We start from the raw sequence: 22,880 nt of genomic DNA on the forward strand, positions 1-22,880 counted from the left end.
TAGCCCAGCTCAAAAATAAGAATTTGCATTCAAACGGAAAACAAAACAAACAAATAGTGCAATCAAACAAAAAATAATTGTGATCCTCATAAGTGCTCTAACACGGACATCGATAATAGTCTAGAATAAAAGTCAAACACACAGTACAAAAAAAGAACAAATTAATATACATAAATAAATCTACAGTACAAGAAAATATTAAACTATACAATGTTTTTGTCAAAGAGTAAACAGTATATATTGAAATGAGGTCTATTCTAGTTTTGGAGCGCCTGTCTTCCAACAATTGGACTGACTCGGAGGAACCAGCGTGTTACAGGACAAGATGCCATTTCGTAAAAAGCACTCGTTTCGATCTAGATGGTCTGAGGTATATCGAAAACAGAGAAGATTCGGAAAAAGCAGCACATTTTCCCACACCGGCAAACTTGCGCGTTTTAAAAACCTGTTCCGTCTCATATTAAAAGAGTTAACATGTAAGTATTTCATTTTTTGCCTTACATCAGGCCTGAACATTTGAATCCAAGCCCACGTGTGGAAAACAACAAAACCACTGCCAATTAACAGGCATCATGATCTAAAACACACGACGACACGAACAACAGGAATGTTTTCAAGAACTGCAAATCTGAAGGAAAACAACAACAAAAAACTCAACACCGAGACTAATTAAAGAGTAAATGCTGCCCTTATTCTCTGCGCTAAAATGATCTGGCTTTAAAACACACGATTCCTGTGCTCGTCTTTCTAATAATCTTTATACTCAGTAAAACAGCCACACGTCCTTCGTGAAGTATCTGAGCTTTTTTGACAATAATAGTAGGCACCTAAAAGCTCAAATAAAACATATTGAGAGGCAGTTTCTTCAGGCAGTTTCTTCGCTGAAATACTTACATGCTAAAAGCAGAGACCGAAACTACCAATTACTGACCGCAAATGTGAAAGATCAGGCCTGGCGTTGTAGAGGTACGTCTGTATAGGCGTGCTGAAACCGGTCAACCACTATCATTGAGGGGTCTGATGTGGTGTTTGTCGCTATAGTGTTGTATTGTCTTCAGGCATTTGAGGCACAGTGTGTGCAGAGGAAATTGTAATGAAAAGCACTGTCTGGCTGAGTGTTGCTCTTCACCTGAAGCTTCAGCTTGACATTCATTTAGTATATTGTACTTAAGTCTGGATACAAAGAATACAAAAACTAAAAAGGACAGAGGAAAAAGAAATTAAGTGACAACGGGTTAAAAATGACTCTTGTCATGAGCGACCGTTTTCTTTTGCTCAATTTGTCAAAAAATATGTACGTCTTTATTTTTTTTTTTTTGTCCTATTTTAACAGCTAGGCCGCAGAATCTAGAGAAAGTACCTGAATAGATTGAATCAGTGTCGTTTGTCCCTGAGGGATTCGTAGTTGTGGCTTAATAATAGGATTTAAGATAAATAGAGAAATGCTTTTAAAGAACGTATTTTTCTATCTTTTCACAGATGATCAAGAAAACAACTACTTTGTCTTTTCAGGCTTGTCTTTTCAGAAATCGCATGATTTAAGTGTATAAGAAAATGCATGAGTTAAAAAGCGAAAAAATAAAATAAAACCTCAAGCAATTCCACACACTCATACAGAACCAGCTCACAGCCACGGAGACGTTTCACTTCGCACGAGAAATTATAGTAGTAATAAACATCATTATCGTTAAGAAAAAGTAGTTGCAGCAAAGCACACCCAGGGCGCGTTTCCTCATCGCCACGAATGAGGATGATTTTAGGACATCGTCCGATAGATCCAGTGTTTACAAATGATTCTGACCATCCGACTTCTAAACTTAAATTCCATTTACACGTAGCAAGCAAAAATAACAAGCAATACCGTAAAACTTGGCTTATAACCATTTTTTTTCACGGGGAAAATCAACTTACATCACCAAATGATGTAACAATAAATACTTTAAAATCACTCCGGTTTTTCAACCAGAAAAAAAAAAAAAAAAAAATCGAATCGCGAAATTGGTTCGAGACTATATACACATCCACCTTAAAAAGTTTGCGTTTCCTCTTAATATATATATATATTCTGTTTGTACAGTATTGTGGAAAAACACAACTGTTTGCACCACTGCAGCGTTAAGATGCCTTACAATAACTCATGTTTTGTTTAGCTCACTTCAAGACTAACTACCATTCCAGTATGTTTACGAAAAAAAGAAACGTGTGAGCAAATGAAAACGAACTATACAAATGCCGTATACTGGAGTCTAAATATACTGCGCTGAAATGTTTGTTCCCTGAATCAAACGAGGAAGAGATTTACATCTCTTTCCAGAAGATAAGTATATAACTATACAGAACATTATATACAATGCACTGTGACTGTTGAGTGTATATATATATATATATATATTTAAGAACACATTAATATAATAATCTATAGCTTGTCCTAAAGTATGTATAGGTACATAAAAAGTTAATGTGTTAAGAGTTTCAATTTTGTATTATTTTTTCCCCCTACATTCAGTTTAGCTGATAACGAAAACGAATGATGAAATTACGCCCGACAAATGCGTAAACTATGGCTTATGTTCAACAGACAACCCCTAAAAGAAGACAAAGCCCACTTTATCACTTAAAAAGTCTGACTGATTTTGGCTAGCCACACTTGGAGCCAAAAACTTAATTTACGTAATACGAACTACACTACCTTAAAATTTTAAGTTTAGTCAACTCAAATATCCATGTTGTCACAAACTTAACTTTTCATGTTGACTAAACTTAAAATTTAAAGGCAGCACAAACCCTTTCTTTTTTTCTAAGTTGAAACAACAAATTATTTTTCAGTGCAGAGCAAAATCTGCAAGAAACACGGTACTTTACCAAAAACGTCTGATTATTACTGTTACTCTGAATTGGTCCAATGTCTTCCCTTCCTAAAATGGCATTCACACTGTCATGATGAAAACGCTGGAGGTCACGAGGTCGCTGCACTGTTGGTTGCTAGAAGACGACGTTTCTACTCAACCACAGTATCCAACTGGATCAGGTGACAAATCACAGTCCAGACTCCCATTGGTTGTCACCTCATCACTATGCATTTGCATAAAGTTGAATAGCTCAACTTTGTTGCATCGTCAACAGTGTTGATCATGATGCCTCAAATCGCCAACTCTCGTCAAAACACGAGTGACTTGCAGAGTCCCGTCAGTGTGAACGCCGCCTAACGTTGTCAAGCACACGGATGAACGGTTCATTTGTTCCTGGGACTAAAAAAACAGACATGAATAGAAAGTAATGAAACCTCCACAACATATAACGGGCAGTGAAACGGTAGAAGAAGAAACGTCCAACAGACATGAGAGGTGGGGAGGCAGTGAACAGGGCTCTATCTACATGTGGAGGCTGTCAAGATTTACATGGATTTATTATCTGAGGTATTCTGCGTTGTAAGGTTTTTTTTTTCTTTTAGTTGAAACATCATCACACATTGTACAGACATCAGAAACAAAATAGGTCTTTGTGGCCTTGTGGGTCTCGAGGGACCAAACGAAAGATCTAAAGTTAGAGCGTCCATTTTTGTTTCCCCAGGTAATTCGTACTTTACAATCCTCGCTGTTAATAAAGCACTGAACTAAGGATATTTGGCTGAATCTTTTCAAAATGCAAAAAGGCGGTCTGATAAGGACGTTGAGTCGAGTCGTCCGGCTGTTGGGCGACCTGCTTTCTTGGGCCTGCGACAACAAACTCACTTTCAGTGGGACTTAAATCACGAGTATTGCCTTCACCACTCAAATCGTTTCGTATTGCAACAAAAATCAAACTTTTTTTTTTTGGACCACTACACTATTAAGAGGGGTAACTTCTCAAAACTGGTGAAAGAAATGGAACGTAAAGGCAAGCGTTTTTGATCAAAGTTTTAAAATCACAATATCAACAGTATTAAGAAATATAGAAAAGGTATCAATCTTTAGCCGAGCCTAATCATTCCAGTCTCATGCATTAACCTGAGGGGGGTTTACGGGAGAAGGGATCCAATCGTCAAACTACACTGAACGCCGAACCTTTACAACGTTAAGACTCCACTCTGAAAATGTTTACCAAACTTTAAAAAGTACTTGGAAATATGAACAGTCGAACAGATAGCAAAAGGCATTTTTGCTCCATAAAGCTTCGACTCCATTCATTGGAAAAACCCCCCAGAAAAGTGCAGCACAGCATCCCGTCAAGAGATGAGATGTGCACCATAAACGCATGAATGCAAATGCGATTGCAAACAAAGATACTGCCCACAGACTGCATTTGGCTTGAATTTCAAGGGCACAAACTCATATGGTTATGGAATGACTACACTGAGATTCTTAAGAAAAAACACGTAATGACAAATTCCCAACTATAGAGGTGATCGGTCGACCTGATATTCCTCCCAAACACTGGACTGAAGCAGTCAAGATGCATAACTTCGGACCTTTTGGTCCAAAAAGAGCCATTACCTCGATCATAAATGTGGTTTATTAGGTACACATATGTGCATGCGGAATGTATAACTGCTTTCCGACAGAACGGGACCGTGACTTTTGGAACGACGAGCCAGTGTTTTTCCGTGCATCTGAAATGCTACATACAGTACGGCAGGTACGCCGATCAAACCGCAAACACGTTTTTTTTTTCCCACAACCTGATTGGCAAAAGCCTTTAGGGACAGTCCGTCCCTCAAGATACAAGTCATTTTTGCTTTACTACCAAAATACTACCTATGTCAAAACCATCTGCAAGTTGAGGTAGCAAAACTAATAATCCTAATCCCGCAGAACTCAATGGACTGCAGGGTTGAAACAGTCATGGATGAGATTAATGGTCAAGAGCAGATCCAGGTATGAAACTCCATGCAATGCCAACAAGATCCAACACGCACTCTAGTTTGGAAATATCATAACTCCCAACACGTTTCAATCTAATATTCTCTTTGTGTCCCGCCAAATTATATAGAAAAGTTACTAAAGAGGTCTACATGGATGCTATGGTAGAAATCGCATATGAAATACTGAGAATGCACAATCCAGGTATAAAATAAAAGAATAAAAAAGAATTGGATTTTGCCTCAAGAAAATGGTAATTAGAATAGGCACACCTTTACTTGTGAATGATCTTGCAAGATTGTCATGGCAACACAATGGCAGCCCTTTAACAGCCAAAAGCTCTCAAGGTCTTTAGAAGAACGCTGACTATTTCATCAAGCACATTTTCTCCTTTTTCGCTTTCATTTGCGTTTTCACAGCTCTGCTTGACCTCTCACTGAGCTAGCATTGAGTGTATTAAGAACAACGACTTCACTGTCATCCATACTAATGTTTCATTGTGGAGACAGTAGAAGTCTGGTGTTGACTTTTCATGGCTCTGTTCCATATAATTCACAGTTTCACTTAGACCTATGCAGGAACATCTCATTTTAAAGATGAAGTGTGTATTTAAAAAATATTCTGTCCCTGTTTCTTGCTTTCAAAACATTGATCTGTTTGTATGAGCATCTAGCGTAGCAACATTGGTTCAACCAATAGAGCGAGTTCGGGGCGGGATTATCTGTTTGTGGACCAATGGCACACCGGACGAGTGTTTTGAACATGTTTAAAAACAAATCATTTTTGCCATTGCGCTCGAAATGACACACTTCACCTATACATAAAATGAAATAAAATGCATTCATTTTTATTTAATTGCATTAATCAAGCCAACATTGATTCAATTCAGTGTAAGAAAACGAATATATAGATTGTAAGTCGCCTTGGTTAATGATTTTCGATTGTTGTTACCAATTATCAATAGGTATCATCGGCTCAGTATCGTTTCCATTAATTAGTAAACAATGTTTATTCGTGTAATGGTGATTGAATGCGGTGACGATTGAACACTGCAGGACAGGCACTCCGGATGACACCAAAATGAAAAGTTCAATGAAATGCATAATGTATACAGTATCATGGTAAGTTTGACTATTCTGAGCCGAACTGTCTGTGCATATTCCATCTTTTCCTCTGAGACATGTTTCTCTAGGAGGTTACATTCAATCAAAACATGTCTTTTACCACGGCGTGTGCTGCACCATGACAACTGCTATTTTAAGCTATACTGCTGATCTAAATCTAATAAAAATATTCAACTTATTTACTTGACATAATGCTATTTAAATTGCAAACGAAGAACAAATTGGTGCTAAAAACTACTTGATATGATCACAAACTCAGAAAACTGTTGTGGTGCAAGTAACTCTCAAGTGCATAGATTGACAGTCCGATGGATATCTATGATTAAATTGGACTACAATGCTTGCCGACAATTTGTTTTTCCCAATTCCAAACGTTCTGTTGAATAAAGGTGTGCCTATTCACTTCAATTTCACTAAAATCCATAGAAAACAATAGTTAAACTTGAAGGAATTGCAAATGACAGTATCATTCTGGGCTTAACTAATGGTTTGAACAAAACATAAAATAATCCAATCTCAAAAAAAAAATGCAACTAAACATCTTATATGTATTTAAATGGCAGTTGTAAAGAGACGTTTAATCAGATATAATAAGACACCATGTCCATATTTGCCTTTTCAGATTCTTTCTTTCCGACTAGTTTCCCTTGAAGAGTTATCAAACCAATAGCTTAAAACTGTAAACCACCCACATGATGTAGACATGATGGTGTTTTGTGTGCATGTGAGTGTTTGGAGTGTGTATTATTTGTGGAGTACAAATGTGTGCCCTATTGATTTGAACGTGTGCTAAAGTTGTATTCAAAAAAGAGACCCGTGGTTCAGTTAAGCAAAGCATTCAATTTTAAAATACACCGGAGAAAAAAAAAAAAAAAAATGCGACTAGCGTTATTTATAAACTGCTTCCTTGAAAAGTGATCGTTGCGTTTTTTTGGAAACGTGTAAAAGTCAAGTACAGGTCCTGATTTCTACAACTAAATGTAGAATCAGCTGCTCTGGAGAGGTCTCACCTGAGGTAATGCTGTTATGTGGATATGCAGTGGAGGTCAAAAGCTTGTCAAAGGAAAAAAAAAGAAGAAAAAAAAAGGCTATCCGAACATCTTTCCAGAAAAGAAATCATAATGAGCCACTTGAGACAAAACAAATGGCACTTCATGTCGGCGTCGATTTCCATCGCTTCTTTGTGTAGCATTTCAATGTCAACCAGAACAAAAAGACAAATAAACAAGATTAACAGTAAAATAAATATAATATATTCATTTGTAATATGTATAGTTTTCTTCTTCCATATAAAGGTATCTCTTGAGATTTTTGGAATGCAGTTTAAAAACAAGTTTACAAAGAGCACAAAAAAACAACAGAAAGGTTAACATTTCCACCTGTCCCATATTCTCCCCTTCCAACCTCCATTTGTGTTTTCCACAGAAACACCCATGAGGGTTAAACCTGACGGTTGAATCGCTATTCAGAGCACAGGAAAAAGGGATTGTGTCTTACAGTATCCATTGATGTTTAACGATAGTTAACTTAAAGGATGGGACCCGTGTTATTGGCAAGATGCGAAATGTTAAGCGAAATTTTTGATTGTATTCAAAAAAATCGTTTTTTTCTGTACCTGAATGAAAAGGGTGTAAATATTGGTCAGTCAGACACATGAAATGCCTCGCCATCCCCCCTCATAGAAGACAAAAAAGAGGGTGAAATAGGAAAATAAAATTAATTTCCCAGAGTATCAACTGCTCCTTTTCCACGTGCCCCTGAATGGTATTTAAGGATGTGGCACAGAAAGGTGCGTTTATTCCCAAGGATGAGGTATATTGTGCAAAGACTGTAGTTAATATAACATGTCTATGCACTTCTTGTACAGGTAGTTATGTCTGCATTGATATCCGACTGACAAATATTGCGAACCCTTCTGCTGAATCTATCCTGAGATACGAAAGTACTGAAGGCTACAGGTGTACGTTTCAGAGAAACGCAAATAAAACAACAACTGTTGAAACGAGCAGCAAGAGAAAAATTAAAACAGTCTGTTCAATGTATGAAATGTGAAAGTGCCATGTTTTCTAAACTACTAAGTTTCAGAAATCATTCCAAAAATGGTTCTACATTCATTTGTGTAAAAAGATGTTTCGACGTCTTTAAGAGGAGGATGTTTTTGGACAGGGGGAGCCGTTAACCCTGTAATACATTAATCATTGAAGTCAAATTAAATAAATATGTCGAAATGGCATGCACCATTGTGAATCAGACAGCTGATGACGAATTAGGTTGCAGAATGTACAGTAGCAATTTTGAAAGTTCAGAACTTTCTAGATCGACAATAGGGAGGTTTCCTCCGAAAGTTTTAAGTGCTGCAAAACAACTTCCAGTCATGGCCATCAGTGCAATAATTCATAAGTGCCAATTATGAGGGCAAATATTCAATCTGTTTGTACTAGTTGTACTAACAATCTAGATGTTGCTACTGATCTACTACTTATAATTTACTAGTTGCACTGCAAAGTAATCTTGTTTTCCAGTAAAAGTTAAGCAATTTTATTGGAGAATCCAACTAAGTGTAAACTTAAAACAACAAAAATACATTCGCCAGTAGGGTAAGAAGAATTTAATTCAAGGGTTTCTAATATTCTGTAAAATCAAGAAAACATATCTTTTTTTTTTACTGTGAAACAAGACAATACTGGTTAAGAAAATGCTTAAATGGCAAGAGTATTATTTTACATCACGTCGATTAATAAATAACCTGATTGATTGATTAAGGACCAAACTAAATTCTAATTAGACACTTTAAACGCTCAGCATTGGTAAAGTGTTGGTGCATTTGATGCCAGATGACCTAAAGGGATTTACGCGTAGAGCTATAAGTATGAATGTGATTCTAACTTAGCTAACTTCCCTTCGACTTGCTACATAATCAATTGTAGAAGTACAGATCGTCATTTAAAAATTTGCACTAAATATATATATTACATCAATTGTTTACTATTGTATGTAGTCTTGATAAAAAATAATCAAGATTCCTAGTAATTTCAGTAGTGTCTCCACACATGGCTATAATGGCAATGCAAATTCATTAAACAAAGCTAACAAAACTAAAATAAAAATAAGATAATTTAAACAACTATAGTGTTGTAGGAAATTGTCCAATACATGCAAGCCTAATTAAGGCTTTAAAATGACTTGAATTCACTGGGCAAAATTGTAAAGGTGAGGCCAGGACAGTGTTCCCACCTTGTCAGATTATAAATAACTCATCAGCCTCCACTGAACTGGTGCATGCCATTTACTTAAATTATTGAAATTAAATAATGAAATAAATAAAAGGTACATTTCAAAGAGTCAGTTTCATCCATCAGAAACCCTGAAGTCTGAAGTATAATTTTTTGTCACAGACTGGGTGAGCACCAGGCAGTGATATACCAGAATGCCCTTAAAACAACATCAAAGTGGAGCATGCCATGCCAAAAGCCTTCTCTTCTCTGAAAATCTTCACAGATCTACGCGCTTCTTCAGTTTTATATACATCAGGTGACACGGTTTAGATTTGAAGAGGGGCAATGTGACACTAAACAGTGAGGCAACACTAGACAAATCTGAGAGTTCAAGAGTTCGACCACTGTGTATTAAAGAGGTAATTTTTTCAAAACAAAATGAGCATGTTTGGGTCTAAGCTGCAGGACGGCGGGGGTCGTTGAAATGATCCCCCCTTTGATCTTGCAAGTCTCCTTTATGCTATCTGCTACTGCAAAAGCTACTTTAAAACGCACACCCAAACATATTCGCTTTTATTTTTAAACAAAGTGCTATTTTCAGAGAGATCTCAGAAAATTCCCATCGGGCCGGGCGTCTCGAACGATAACATCCCACCAATATCTGCAATCCATGGCTCAGCTCGCCCGGTATAAAGCCCTGCCCCTGACCCAACTCATTTACTGCGAGTGTGTCACAGGTTCCAGTTCAAGTAGGTAAGATGCATTGTTTCTCTAAAAACATGATCGCTATATTTGTCTCAGTTGCCCTGAGTTTTACATGAGGAAAAGAATCAATTGAGAGACAACAACTGGCTCTCTGAAAGAACGCAAATTTATAATATAACAGGGTTATATGGTCATAACCCGACCTACATTTCCCCCCATCTATGTTCCACCCTCCCCAAAACCAGCCCTCTGCGAAAAACGCTTTTCTTTTTATAAATATACACGTCAGCGACTGACTATAAGCAGCGACGAGGGAGCCGCCAGAAACAGCCAAAAATTGACTGCATTGAACCCTCCCTCGATTCATTTTAGTAGAAAGATGTGAATCTGAAACACGTTCCTGTCCTGTGTGGTTTAAGTCGGCATCGTTCCCCTTTCATGGGTTTTGGAAACCTTTTAAGAGAGAGGCTCTCACCAAGAGTAGAGTACTGTAAAATGAGTATGATGTAGTATGCCAGACAGAACAGTAAGTGCGTAATGCAAGCAGTGTCGAGGTAATCAGGTCTAATTGCCAGATTTAGGCTCTGGCGAGCGCCAGACTGAAAGTGTAGTGCAAAAGAAAGCGCTAGAGTAAAAGAAAAGTTATACAGTAAAGTAAAAAAAAAATCTTTTCAACATCACAAACATGCATCCCTGAATGACTAATCTTAAGCTTCATTTGTTTTTTTAAAATGGACTTGTCTAATTCTCAGTCTGTTTCAATGGCGCAGAATATAAAAGGAGGAAACTACAAAGAGTTGAAAGCAATTGGTTTTTACCTGTTAATAGAAAACGGGCCTAGGATTGATCCCTGGGTCAGAATCCTTGTCAACTCCATTTGAAATAAATTAGTTTTAAAGATCATGAATTATTTCAGAAACCTACCAATAAGAGAAGATGAATTCATTTTTGAAGGGTTATTTTCCAGCTTTGCACGTCAACCCTTCAAACCCCACTTCTCATTTCTCAAAATGGCATGCCGTCCAAAACGCGTGAGCATTAATGGCACAGCTAGCAAAGTTCATGATGAAGGGGGCGAACAAAGGGTTAATCTGCTTGCTTTTCGTTTTTAACAAAATGTCTTTCTGTCGATACTCTCTTATGGCTTTAGTACGCATTTGTTGCTTTATGTTGTAAAAAACTTCAGCAAATGCTTGCAGTGTCAATGCGACCACTGATAACTGCCAATTTGTTTCTTATCCCCAGTTATCAGGCTTAAATCCTCCCATCAATCCCTGCAGTTGTGCTCACCCAGATACTGCAAGTAAATTGGCACAATTAAAGCCCCATCCTCAATTCCAAATCATCAATTGTTTCTGTCAGAATCTAAAACTGTTTCCATTTTATGAGGTGTTCTGTGTAAATCTACTCGACTTTGTCTCCTGTCCCCTGCAGGAGATCCACTGGCGTTGCGATGGGTGTGGTGGCGGGCGTCGACGTGGATTCGGTTTCGCCGGTGATCCCAGAGTCTTGCCCCTCGGCCCTCATCATCAGTTTAAGCTTTTTCTTTGGTGGGTTCTTCAGTGTGCCCATCCTCTCTTTTACCTTGTACTCCAAGGTACTGTGGGGAATACCGTAGATGTTTTGCGCCTTTGAAACGCTCATCTTCCCACCCATCACCACAGCAATGGCTTCTTCTAGAATCTCAGTGTTGTACTGCCGATACCGTCCCCTTTTCTTTCGGGGTTGCTTGGAGCCTGTTGGGTCGGCCTCTGGATCTGACGTCGGGTACTGGGGCCCCAAAGTTGGCTGTTCGAGGTCTGCCCCCCAGTACTCGGCCACCGCTCCTGCGTCGAGAAGGCCTCCCAGAGCGGCCCTGCGACTCTGCTTTGGCAAGATGACCCTCAGCTTCCTACTGAGCGCATTCTCCGAGTGCACGTTACCCATCGTTATAGAGCTGTAGCTATAGAGATCCGAGGCGTTCCCATGGGAGTCCCAGGACAGGTCCATGCCTCTGACTTGCGGGATCTTCAAGTCCACTGGAGGGGAATGTCCTGGTTCTTTCTTTACCGTGATGGAGCCAGTGTCATGGGACTTTGTGCCCTTGGTGAACAGGCCTAGGTTCTCCTGGAAAAGAGGCAGGTCGCTTAGGTCATTGAGATTCCCGCCAATTTGTTTGAGCTTCAGGAGGCTGTCTAGATGGGATTTTCCCCATGATCCATCACGCGAAAGAAGGGATTGGGCTTGGCTGTTGAGGAGACCCACGGACTCTAGGCTAGCCAAAGAAAGAGGTGTGGGTTGGCCGAGGAGGCGATGTTTCTGGTTCAGGAGTTCCTCTTTTATAAGGAGTGAACGGGCCAACGGTGGCTTCAGGGGTCCAGAACTAATACAGTTCTCCCTTATCCCATCATGCAAGCTTCTCGGCGGCAAGCCATCCTCATCGTCAACATCTCGATAGTTGTGATCAGCTCTCTGGGAACGCCTAATTTATGGAAAGATAAAATGTTCATATGTGAGAATGTGGTATGTTACTGGAATGAAGTCTTGCACTTAATGGAAAGGAACAATTCTGTTGTCTTCAAGAAATTGAATAGGGGATTTTCCATGAATAGTCACTTTTTGTAAAGAGTAACAAATACCACTTTTACAACAGATCCCCGACTGTGTCGAACAGTGAATGCCAAACGTTATAATTTACACATAATCTTGAACTATTTATAATCATTATAACTACAGAACTATTTATAATGATGTAATGTTGACTGCATTTGTCAAGCTTAATCATTCATCCCCATTACCATAGATATTGGAAAATATTATCAAACTAATATTTTTTCTTTAATTTATGGAAAATAAATGGAAACCAACATCCGGTAGCAAACAAGCTAACCCCTACTTCAGTGACAGATTAACTTACACTTTTACTTGCACAAATTTGCTAGCTTGCCATTCTAACTGTTTTAATTTCATACATGTTGTCATTTTTAATTAAATGTTTTTCCAGCTATGCTAGTTTTATTGCTAAAAATAAAACGAATCAAGTGTATTTAGACATGTCCCAAATTCTAATAAGGTTGCAAATATTGCAAACCACATGTAAAATGAATAGAAAATAAAACGGCTCATGTAATATGTAGTTTGATCCAAGGTTAAACTCATAGAATTTGTTAAAAAAAAGAAAAGTTTTTTAACCTTATTTGAGTGGTTTCATAGACAATCATTCACAGTACCATTCTGTATCTTTTCAGAGAACTAAAAATGTACCTTTTCTGAGGAAATGTAAAGTGTCTTAGTACAGAAAGTATAGTTGATTGTCTAAGCAGGAAATTGAAGGTCCCACAAGGGGTTTTACATAAACTATCACCATTGTGCTCTGATGATACTTCACTTTAATGAAATTTTATTCTTGCCCATGGTAGAAATAAAGTTCTTTACTGTAAAACCGCACCATTCTCTACAAGATTTATAAAAAATTCACTACACAGACGAGACATGCACTTTTTGGGTTTTTTGTGTATCCGAGTAACAATTTTATAACCTAAAAGAGTACCATTTTAAGGACACCTGTACCTAGAGAATAAATGTTTATTGTGCCAAACACTGGTGCAGCAACAGTCTTTCTATGATCTTTGCATTACATGGTTTGGCTTGAAATGTAAATCTTTTACACGCGCTTGTTCGAGCTTTGGTGTTTAACATATTTGATGCACATTTTTGTAACAAATCACTCGAAAGTCATTTATTTACTGTTTATTTTTATATGCTGTCAGACTATCTGAGACATCGTTGGGTTGCGTCTTGCTTCGGACTTGACTGACAGACTGGCATTCTGATAGCCTGACTACGTCAGACTTCCTACTTCCGCTAATTTCATTTTGCTCCTGTAGTCAGTCTGAGATAGCAGCGTATCTTTCAGTTTTCCACCGGCCTGAAAACAGCCGGGCCAATCAACGAACAGAGGGCGGGCTGAGAGCCGTGACGTAGACGCTGATTGTACCGTGGTGGATGCGTACTTGCGTAGATTTACTTCACATAATCTGCAAAAGTCGTTCACAGCCATGTTCACTCCGGTATTTCGCTCGATGGTTTAGTTTTTGCATCATACATGTGTTTACAGTGGAAGTTAGATGCGGCTGAGCATGCGCATAACACACGCCATAACCAAACGTTATGTGATTGGCTTACGGGTAACCAATGATTTTAAACTTCAGACAAGCGCCCCCCGCGAGAGAGAAAACACTTCTCTATTATGCTATTCCAGACTCTCTCTACGAAGCAAAGTGAAGTAGCAGAGTCTGGTATTACCAGGCTAGCATTCTGACACCACGAGCTTCAATACTATAAGTTCATATCAATATTATAATCATATTCATAATTGTAACCACACAGTCTGTATTACAATGTCTACCATTGTAACAGATGCTAATATAATATCAGGGCTAGTTTTTTTTTTCTATTGGCCCAGTCAGACGAGTTCAGATTTTTACTTTCCCTGTCAAAATGCACAAAAAGTCATTGTTTTCGTTGTTTTTGACCCATGCAACCTTATTAAAAGTGCTTTAAGATTTTCAGGTAGGTCTAACAGGTAAGATATATACACAGTCTTCATTGCATAAATTATAAACCAAATATAGATTAATCCTTATTAAAGCTACAAAAGCTATTCGGTCTAGAGCAATGAGTGATTTTCTCCTTTTCTTTTGTTTTTTGATTAACATTAATAACAAACACGAGGAGGTTTATTAGGCAGCTGTCACTTTAAGACCTGATGCACGACACGGATCTGCATTTTGCATTTTCTGTCACGGCATTTCGGCATAATTTTGTGTGGTTTTGTCTGTTCAAGCGCCGTCTGAAGCGACTTTCTGTGCGCACAAGTCATGTTTCAGGAGATACACAGATCATATAATATAACACTAGCCAAAGGATGATGGTGAAAAAATGGATGCCGCGTTGTGTTAAATATTTGTAATGTGTTAGAAAAATTAATTGTGTGCGTTAACGTGTTAATTTTGACAGCCCTAATATATATATATATATATATATATATATATATATATATATATATATATATATATATATATATATATATATATATATATATATTTATATTAGGGCTGTCAAACGATTAATCGCGATTAATCGCATCCAAAATAAAAGTTTGTTTTTACATAATACATGTGTGTGTACGGTGTATAATTATTTTCTATATATAAATACACACACATGCATGCATATATTTAAGAAATATTTGCATGTATATACTGTGTATATATATTTATATTATATATAATTTATATTATATATAAATATTTTATAAATAAATAACACATTTTCTTAAATATATATATGCATGTGTGTGTATTTATATATAGAAAATAATTATACTCCGTAAATATTACACAAACTTTTATTTTGGATGCGATTAATCGCGATTAATCGTTTGACAGCCCTAATATATAAAAAACCAAGCACTAGGAAAATACAAGTAGGCTATAGGATTGGGACTCGGTATCGGCAGATGCTCAATATTCATTGACTCATTCATTCAATATTCATTCATGGGACATCCCTACTTACTGAATCTTATTTTTGTAGCGGGTGATGTTACTGAAGTGCTCATTTTGTGAACAAAAAGTGAGACATAAAATAAGCAACTAGTGATAGGACTAAAAACTCATTCACTGATACAGTCATGTGTACAACAGACATGCCAGAAATGGTCACAGTGCCACAAAGAAAAGGAAAAGGACTTCTTACCCCTTAACTGTGGGCATGATTGAGAAACCTTGAGAGCTTTTCATTGAGACACTACCATGACTATGGTTCTTCTTAGTTGAGAGGTCAAGGACTCCATCTGCAAATAAAACGTTGTCATATTCTAAGACCAAACTAAAACAGAAATCAGTTGACCAAACTGAATCAAAGCATCTAGTTATCCTTTAACCATTCATAGATCCAAAGTTTTGATATTTTATAGTCTTGAAAGATCTTTTACGAGGTTCTGGTTATAATACTTTCTGTAATCATATTCATAGTTTCCTAACTGAGTAATGCAATCTCTGTGAAAAGAGATCTATATACAACAAATGTGTACAGAATTATGCAGAGAGCTGATTATCAACCAAAACGACATTCTGTCTCAAAACTATGAAAGCTGACTCAATATATTTGATATTTTGTTTCCAGTATAAAATTCACCAGCAAAGTGAATATTATGATTTTAAAGCATGTTTTTCCGATTTCTTAAAATTGTGTAAGTACAATAGTTACATTTATTTTAAGAGTGTATTTTCAGGCAAATATTTAAACCTTATTTTAGTCTCTCTTTTTTTTTGCGTATCAATTACTTTAAATGAATCTGCTCAAAACACTGAATCATAATTTGCCCCAATTTTGACAGATTGGAAATTAACATGCTTAAAAACAAAAATGTAGGTAAATTGCTGTTTATTAAAATGTATTGATATTTCAGTGAATACAGAATAAAATTTATCCTTTTTTAAAATGTTTAATGGAATGGAATACAAGCCTTGATTATTTATAACTATATAGATATTGAACTCTTTTTTAATCGCATCCAAAATAAAGGTTTGTGTTTACATAATATATGTGTGTGTACTGTTGTATAATTATTTTGTATATAAAAATACACACATATATATTTCAGAAATATTTGCATGTACATACTGTACATATACAGTAGTCGACATTTGAAGTGGATCAAAAAAAGTTCATCAAAATTGTCCTAAGACAAGATAAAAATTCATGTATAACTTTGATGAAAGATTTTGATCCACTTCAAATGTTGACGACTGTATTTATACATAATTTATATCATAAATATAAATATTTTATAGATAAATAACACATTTTTTATTAAATATATACATGCATGTTTGTGTATTTATATATACAAAATAATTATACACAGTACACACACATATATTATGTAAACACAAACTTTTATTTTGGATTAATCGTTGCCCAGCACTACTAAATAAAAACTTAATTGAATTTTTTTTTTTTGAAAACATTAAAACATTAAAAAAGTATGTTTCGACATTTAAAAAAGATGCACACACAGGTTAAGAAAGCGATGAACGCAGCTGGCCTCACCTTGTTCGCTGGGTTCTGGCGTCTCTGGTTTCTTGATGGTGAGGTCCAGCGGGGAGTCCTGGTCTGCCATGAGGAGCTTGCTGAGGACGGGGTTCTGTGCGGAGGCAGCGGTGCCGGTGCCGGGAGCGGGTGTGGAGGCGTCCGGGTCCAGCGAGGGCGCTTTCGGCAGGCTTTGGTCCTTGGTGCCGTTGGGCTGGGACTGGGGTTGGGGTACGTCCTGAGTTGAGCTGGTTTTTGAGGTATATTCGGCAGCGAACTGTCGGATCATTCGCTGCATGATCTCACGAGCCACTAGAGGAATGTGGGGGTCTGTAAATCTTGGGAGGTCTGCTGAGAGAGATATACGGGATGCAATGAGACAACGAATGCATCAAGATATTGAGAAAGTAGTTTTAGCTATAAGATATACGTCTAGCCTCCAAATATATTCCGAGCTCACCAGTGCTTTTAGTATCATTGAAATGCTATATTTTTATATTTTCAATTTTTGTTTTAATTTTAGTTAAAGTTTTAGTAATGTATTTTTTTATTTTTTAGTCTATATATTTGGGGTGTAAGTAACAATATATCGTGTCACAATATATCGCAATACAAAAATGCAACAATATGTATCGTGGACGGTTTATCCAAAATAAAAATGTACAGAGTTTTGGTGTCAGTACTACATTAAACTGCTATTAGTGTTGAATATAATGTATAATAATGCAATGGGGGAATATTTGTGTGTCCTGATAATGCCAAATGTCTTATTACCAGTAAAAAGTGGCCAATATTATTTTAAATATATCTAGTCAGTGAAAGAGTACAAGCATATTCGTCTAAAATAATCCTGTATTTTCAGCTTCAGAATCATGAATATTGTTATTCTGGTGTTTCTATTGTCCTGTGCATTGGGTTTCAGCACCAAGTCCAAGCCTATTCAATTACACACACAATGTAATACTAAATTTATACTTAAATTAATACTAAGTTAACCTTTTATCATATGTCTTGGAGTATCGCAATAATATCATATTGTGAGTTCAGTATCGTGATATGTATCGAATGAGGGTATCGTTACACCCCTACTATATATATACACACACACACACACACATTTGAACAAGTCTCTTATGTATTTTTCAATATTGTTATTAAACAGCCAGGTGAACACGAACAAGATAAGTTAATATTTGACTAAAAATACCTCTCTCTTTTATGAATTTTATATCTTTTAACACTGCATCATCAAACTGTTTCACAATGCGCTTGTTTACTGCCATTGTTCGAATCAAAGGCACTGGATTCAACAGACAAGGCTGTGAAAACATTTCCTACAGGGCAGTAAAGTTCTGCAGGCTTTCAAAAAGGGAAGAGCGTTTCCGTAGAGCGTAAAACATCAAATACACACAGCACAAGGAAGGAAAACAACCTGAAAAGATTTGAACCTCAAAACCCTTATCTTGTACACATGTGATACGCATGCTGTTTACTGAAGAATATATGTGCATGTGTGATATACAGGGGTTGGACAATGAATCTGAAACATTGGTTTTAAACCAAAATCATGTATTATTATAGTGAGGGCCTCCTTTTGTGGCCAATAGAGCATCAATTCGTCTTGGGAATGACAGACACAAGTCCTTCAGAGGGATTCTGAGTGTTTTCTGACTCGCTCCTCTGAAATATTTAGATCTGGTGACTCTACAGGCCACGTGAGATGTTCAACTTAACTTTCATGTTCATCAAACCATTCAGTCACCAGTCTTGCTGTGTGTATTGGTGCCCTTGAACTCTGATTTGTCTGCCATTATGCTGTGTGGATTGCAATATTTTATGTACATTGCTCTATTATGCTATTGCTCAGCTAATTCAAACCAAATCAGTGAAGATTGGAAACCAGGCCGTGCATATACAGGCAATAAAACCTCCAACAGTTTCAGTTTCATTGTCCAACCCCTGTGTATATATTACACAATAGTCAACATTTGACGTGGAAGTTCAGCAAAGTTGTCCTAAGACAAGAACGGGTATTGTTAAAAATTCATGTATAACTTTGACGAAAGGTTTTGATCCACTTCAAATGTTGACTACTGTATATATAGTAATTGATTTAAAGAGGACCTATTATGCCCTTTTTCAATACTTTTTTTGTTTGTGTATTTTGTATTTGGGCTCTACTAGAATAGGTTTCATGCTTGAATGATCAAAAAATACAATATTTCCCCCATATTCTCCATTATTGCAGCTCCTCTTTTCCCAGTCTGCCAGTAACGCTCTGTTTAGTTCCTGTCTCCATGAAGCCCCTCCTTCTGAAAAGCACACTGTGCTCTGATTGGTCGGCTGGAGCAGTGTGTTGTGATTGGTTAAGGGCTTCGAGCATGTTTGGGAAATGTCCCACCCCTAATTACCATAATCCTCAGTTTCAACACACTACTAACTAACTCAACCAGGCCTCGTCTCTTTATTCTGCGTATGCATATGAGCGGGAATGATTTAAATGAGGAATATTGTGACCTTTTTTTCCTGGAAGAAAACGCAAGACTACACTGGAGGCGTTTCAGGGAGTTCAGAAACACTGACTCTAGCCGTGTTTCCATCACCCTTCAAATTGTCTAGTGCGGTACGTGGCTGTGATATATATATATACCTACCAACGTCCATTGCCATGATTTTTGGAATGACTGATCGCGAGAGGAAAAAATGACGCTGTAGTCGCATAACATCGGTTAATGGAAAAGCCGTCATTTCGCATTTTTTTGCGTTTTTTATCGATATTAAAAAAAAACGCAAAAGTTTTGCGCAAATTTGTAATGGAAACGTGCCTACTGATATTTTGCACTGACTTTTCAGAGCTTTTTCGTGCTCAAACAGACACATTTAACACTAAAGAAGGTTGAACATAGGTATAATTATTTCAAAATGGATTTTTGCAATGTTTTGCATTATTTCAGGTTATTTTAAAAGGACATCATTTTAATTCACCACCGTAATTGCCTTTGTTTATAACAAATAGAAAAGAAAAAAAAAACACACAATTCAACTACAATTAACATTGATCATACCAGTAAACTGGAAAAAGTGTCTTCACACAGTCTTCAACTACTTTGGTTTCAGGCTTAATGAGTGTGAAGCTTGTCTTACCCTTTCTATAGAAGACAACATTGAGGAAATCCTCTGCTTGCTTCTCAAGTTTGTTAATATTGGACTGATCTTGCTTGAAGCTGTCCGCTTCTGATAACACTTGGTTGTTCAAACCAACCAAATTTTCCTAGAGAGAAAATACAATGAGAGACTAAATTAATTAAATAAAAAAAGCTAATTAAAAGCAAAAGCAATCATATTAGAAACTTCATTAACAAATACTTCAAGTCTTTTCTTTTCACCTGAAAAATGGATGTGTAGTGAGTGCTATGTGATGTGTACACCAATATACTTCTCCGACTGTTAGCGGCTAAAATTTGTGAATACAAATTACACAGTGCACAGTAATGCCGTTTACTTTCAAAGAAAGAAAAAATATGATTTGAGGTTTGTTATGTGTATCTGTCACATCTGAAGATGTGTTGTCAAGTGATATCTTAAACACTAAAAGAGTTAAGTTAATAATAATGTAATCTGACTAATAAACATTCCTGAGAGCGTTAATGAGCATCTCTCCTGTTTTTCTTTTTATTCAACGCCAAAGACCCAGCTACTACAGATACTGTATATATATATAAAGTGCTGCATGTCTGAAAACATAGCATGACTCAAGGTGAAATGTGACATTGCTAATGCATTGTTTGTGGAAATACATAGATAAGAAAATAAGAGCGAGATTAATTACCTTCACTTTTTCACGTCTTAAGCAGCAAAAGAGACAATTTTCATTAAACGACCAATCTGACACACCCTCAGGCTCACAATCTGGAGGAGAACAAGAAAATGGTGTAAGTGAAGTGCTATCCTTTTACAAACACTGAAAACACTTTGCAACTAATGACAACATGTTGGCCAATTATTATTAATTATAATGCTTATGAAAAAATTATATACTGTGGTTTTTCCTGCACTGACAATTTTTTCAGAAGCAACCCAAATGATATTTTGGTCCATGCTATGTTTTTTTTACATTAAAGTATTAAAAAGAATGAGAAAACCTGACACTATTTAAGCTCAGAAGCTAGCATAATTAAATGAAATGCGCAACAAGTGAACTTTTCTTTTCTAATTTCAGTGTGTTGAGTGTCAGACTCGTAGTTGTAAAGGAGTAAGAACTAAAACGCAGTCTTTAATATAACACACAAACTAAAATGCTGAGTATTTAACTACATATATATATATATATATTTATTTTTTTACTAGTAATTGATTTAAAAATATTGGTAACACTTTAATTTAGGGTACAATTCTCACTATTAACTAGTTGCTTATTAGCATGCATATTACTAGGATATTGGCTGTTTATTAGTACTTATAAAGCACATATTAATGCTTTATTCTGCATGACCATATTCTACATCCCCTAATCCCACCCAATACCTAAACTTAACAACCTTACTAACTATTAATAAGCAGTAATTGGGAGTTTATTGAGGCAAAAGTCAAATTTAATAGTTAATAGAGAGAATTGGACCCTAATCTAAAGTGTGACCAAACTATTAATTAAATTAAATCACATGGAAGACTGCGGCGATCTGATGTATTGGTGAACATTGACAGGAATCATGTGCAAAAAAAATAAAAATGGTCCATTTATTTCTAAGGGTTCAAAAGAGGGGGTGGAAAATGGTCATGAGAAACTAAATTACAATGGTTTTTGGTGTAAGAAACCTTGACTACCATAAGTGGGCCTGAGGGGGGACATTTAAGTGATAAAACTTGACCCCTAATATAACCCCTTTAAATATGCTTCTTTGTTACGATCCTTGGCAGATTATGTTTTCAACGCTGTGTCTGATCATAGCCGCTAGCTGACAATCACATGAAAAGGTCATTCTGCTTATTTTTAGGAGTTGCCGTCTCTTGACCTGCAAAATAACCCAAGCGGAGACAATCTTTTTTAGTCTAGACTACTCCATGTGTGACAGGTAAATTAAACATATTATGTGTTATAATAAGAATTATTTAATAGTGAAGAAGAACATAGAACAGTTTATTAAATTAAGACAAAAGGATAACTAAAAATAGAAATGCTGTGACATCTGTCTCAAGCAATCAAACAATCTCTCATTACCAAAGAACATGAAGAGCCAGACCTAAACTGTACTCATCTGGGTATGAATAGCAGTTTTCTTATTGTAGTCGCCAGTAACAGCAAAAGATAAACAGAAATGTCCTTAAAATGATCAAACACGAAATATATTATTAATATGAAATGTTATTGCAAAAATACGCATTTTTCTTAATATATAATTGCCAGCATAATTTAAAACTTGGAGAAAAAGGTCATATTTGGCATAGAAAATTCTGAGTGAATGTAATTTGCACTTCAAGTGCTGCAAAAAAAGAACATCAAAGCCATGCTTATATTTCATGCTCATTCATGAAATTTTTTATAAAAATGTAGTTAGCTTAATATGATTTGATGGTTTAGGCTCATGAATGGTTCTTTTGAGCGAACAACTAAGTAGTTATACCTTTAGAAACAGACAATTTGAACATTTTCTAGTTTTATGGTTGACAAGCTAATGTGCAATTAGATCGTTGCGTTAAATTTTGTGAATTTACAAAAAGACTAAAGGTCTTAAAATAGAACCCTGAGGCACTCCAGAACAAAAGAAGACATTTTTCAACAGCAATTTTGTTTAAGTGGACAAAAAAACCTCTTTAAATGGTTTCATTATTTAAAGTGCAGTACAAAAGATTTGTCCGTCGAGCAGCGGAGGCATAAAACTACCAAAACAATGTTCCTCCGAGAGTAATTTGCAATTACGCGA

The 22,880-nt window shown here is 36.5% G+C and overlaps 1 protein-coding gene across 2 annotated transcripts in view; it reads right to left on the reverse strand.

Moving 5' to 3' along the window:
• Positions 1-1,277: 1,277 nt before the first annotated feature.
• lcor (ligand dependent nuclear receptor corepressor) overlaps positions 1,278-22,880 on the reverse strand; it is a 41,479-nt gene continuing 19,876 nt past the window's right edge. Inside the window, exons 3-7 of one of the 2 annotated variants that reach the window (XM_079889817.1) lie at positions 20,789-20,868; positions 20,104-20,230; positions 16,981-17,307; positions 15,622-15,718; positions 1,278-12,343 (exon numbers count right to left, since the gene is read on the reverse strand). In XM_079889817.1, the coding sequence (XP_079745943.1) occupies positions 11,287-12,343; positions 15,622-15,718; positions 16,981-17,307; positions 20,104-20,230; positions 20,789-20,868 (1,688 nt within the window). In that variant the 3' untranslated portion in view covers positions 1,278-11,286. Of the gene's footprint in view, positions 12,344-15,621; positions 15,719-16,980; positions 17,311-20,103; positions 20,231-20,788; positions 20,869-22,880 lie in introns of both variants that reach the window. The other variant, XM_079889816.1, reaches the window with a different exon arrangement.

The sequence above is a fragment of the Squalius cephalus genome, assembly GCF_949319135.1.
Source record: "Squalius cephalus genome assembly, chromosome: 13".
Classification (NCBI taxonomy): domain Eukaryota; kingdom Metazoa; phylum Chordata; class Actinopteri; order Cypriniformes; family Leuciscidae; genus Squalius; species Squalius cephalus.